The sequence below is a fragment of the Corvus brachyrhynchos genome, unplaced genomic scaffold (genome assembly GCF_000691975.1).
Source record: "Corvus brachyrhynchos isolate BGI_N302 unplaced genomic scaffold, ASM69197v1 scaffold150, whole genome shotgun sequence".
In the NCBI taxonomy this organism is placed as follows: Eukaryota; Metazoa; Chordata; class Aves; order Passeriformes; family Corvidae; genus Corvus; species Corvus brachyrhynchos.
In genome coordinates, this window is record NW_008236162.1 from 1,703,005 (window position 1) to 1,705,501 (window position 2,497).

Sequence of the window (2,497 nt, forward strand, 5' to 3'; positions counted from 1 at the left end):
GCAGGAATGTTCATTCCCACCTCTGACCTGAGCAGCGTCACCCTGGGCTCCCACTGATTCCAGTTGGGCCCTTTTGTGCTAAAAATGAAACATCAGCAAAGCCCCGAGTTTCTGCCTGCAGAGATCAGCTGAATTCTGCTTTTTTCACATTGATTCAGTCTGGGGACACGAGGTGGGGCTTCATTTCTCCCCAGCCTCCCAAGGGCTGTTAATACCATCCAGATGTTAATGCCTCATGAAATTTCCAGGATGAGGTCATTGTTTGCTATTCTAAGGCATCCCCATCCCTGCTTCCCTAAGTCAGGCTGTTCCTTGTCCGCTCTGGAGCTCATGGAGCTCTCTGGACCCTCTGAGAGGGGTGAAAATGCTCCTGCAGGTCCTCCCTTCCACCCTGAGCATAGCTGGGAAGTGGCTGCTGCTTTGTGTTGCCTCCTCCTTTGGTTTATTTCTAAAACTTTAACTCTATTCCTATTTTCCCATCCCTTTTCCCTCGATTCAGGGGTCCCTGACAGGTCTGAGGTGGGTTCTGACAGCCACTTTTCCCCACAGGACAGGCAGGGTCCTGTTGCTGCTGCCTGGGATGGATCCCGGCCCTGCTCCATCCTTTTCCAGCATCGTGGGATGCAATGGCAGCTCCCTCTCCAGCCCGGCTGGATCCATCCCCAACCTCTGCCCAGGGAGATCTGCTTCCAGCAAGGATTAGTCAGTGGCTGGGAGCCAGGAGAGGCTGGAGAAGTGCTGAGCTGGGCAGCAGAGCTCCGTGAGCAGAGGGGAGAAAAGTGTCCCCTCAAACATCTGTGACCCTGCAAAATCTGAATCCTAAAGGGATCAGCTGGGAAAACCTGGACCTGCCCAGTGGAGTTCCCAAAAAACCTCCTCAGAAAGGCTCTCTGCCCCTCTGGAGCTGCTCCCCAGGCTCTCTGTGCTGCACAAACCAGAACTGCTGCTTTTTCTCCCCAAATTCCACCCGCCTCGCTGTGCCATTTATCCCAGCTAATCCCTGGATCCCGGCTCTGCGTGGCAGAGACTCCTGGAATGAGGAGCAGCACCGGGATCACACGGAGCCACGTGGAGATCCCAGCAGGGCTTGGGCTCCCCTGAGCCTTCCCTGTGTTTTTTAACTCCTTTCTCAGGCTGACCTGACCCATATTCCCATTCCCCCAGCTCTCAGCTCCGGTAGGATGGAGCTGGATTCCGGAATCCTTTCCCTTCCCAGTTTATCACACGTGCCCCTTCCTCCTCAGGAGTGCCTGGAGCAGCTCCAGGCAGTCTGGGAGCGAGAAGCAGGAGCTGCTGCCAACAACAAGTCAGAGAGGAATTGCTCCTGCTCTCGGAAATTGCTCTCAGGCTCACAGTTGTTAACACTGAGGCTCGGAGAGGCTTTGGATTTCTCCCAATCCCAGCTGATAGCTGCTGGTCAGCAAAAGGGGAAGTTTTTTTGGGAAGCTTTGGAAGTTTTTTTTCCTCCAGCCCAGTCATCTGCACAAACCCTCTTTGTCCATTTGGAATTGGCTGATCCCTGTCCCTGCGTGGGGTGGGATCTCTGCTCCTGGGAATGTGTCATTTGCTGCAGCTGCACCTTTGGTTCCTACTCTGATTTCTCAGTTTTCGCAGGGGATTTATTTCCTCTCAAGTGGTTGGACTCGATGATCTTGGAGGTCTTTTCCAGCTGGAATAATTCCATGTTTTTAAATGTCACCTCAACAGAGTCATGGTGTGGATGAACAGATCAGCTTCCAAATAATCCTGTCCAATCCCCACTTCACCTCAGGGCATTTTTCCTCCCAAAATTTGGCTCCATCAGTGCATTTTTTTTTTTTTTGAAGGATTCCTAATTTTCCCCTTCTCCTCGATTCCTTTCAGGATGTTTGCCAGCAGAAGGAAGCAGCACTACTGGGCGTACTCCATGGACTGCACTGGGAACGAGGCTCACATTTCCAGCTGCAAACTGGGAAACCACCTGACGGGGGGCACTGGGAAGAACAGCACGTGTGACAACGGGATGCCAGCGGTCGTCAGCTGCGTCCCCGGCCGGGCCTTCGCCCCCAGCAGCCACAGCGGCTTCCGAAAGGCCTTCAGGCAGGAGGTGAGCAGGGAGCAGGCACAGCCTGGCCTGGAATGCCAAAATGGCTTGGAAAAGCCTTAAAAATCAGCTAACCCCCCCCCCTCCCCCCGCCATGGGTAGGACACCTTCCGCCAGCGTTGTTCCATCCTGGCTTCGGGCACTTCCAGGGATCCAGGGGTAGCCACAGATTCTCTGGGAATTCCATCCTGGCTCCTCACCACTCTCAAAGAGGACAATTTCTCCTGAATATCCAACCTAATCCTACTCTGATAAAAGTCTGGGAGGGAACGACTCTGGGAACAGTGGACCTTAAGCCCATCTCATCCCATCCCCTGCCATAGGGACACCTCCCACTGTCCCAGGCTGCTCCAACCTGGCCTTGGGCACTTCCAGGGATCCAGGGGCAGCCACAGCTCCTCTGGGAACTCCACC

The 2,497-nt window shown here is 54.3% G+C and overlaps 1 protein-coding gene across 1 annotated transcript in view; it reads left to right on the plus strand.

Annotated features, from left to right (window-relative positions):
• LOXL2 (lysyl oxidase like 2) overlaps positions 1–2,497 on the plus strand; it is a 59,051-nt gene that overhangs the window by 31,090 nt on the left and 25,464 nt on the right. Inside the window, exon 5 of the mRNA XM_017732346.1 lies at positions 1,864–2,086. Within this exon, the coding sequence (XP_017587835.1) occupies positions 1,864–2,086 (223 nt within the window). The remainder of the gene's footprint in view (positions 1–1,863; positions 2,087–2,497) is intronic.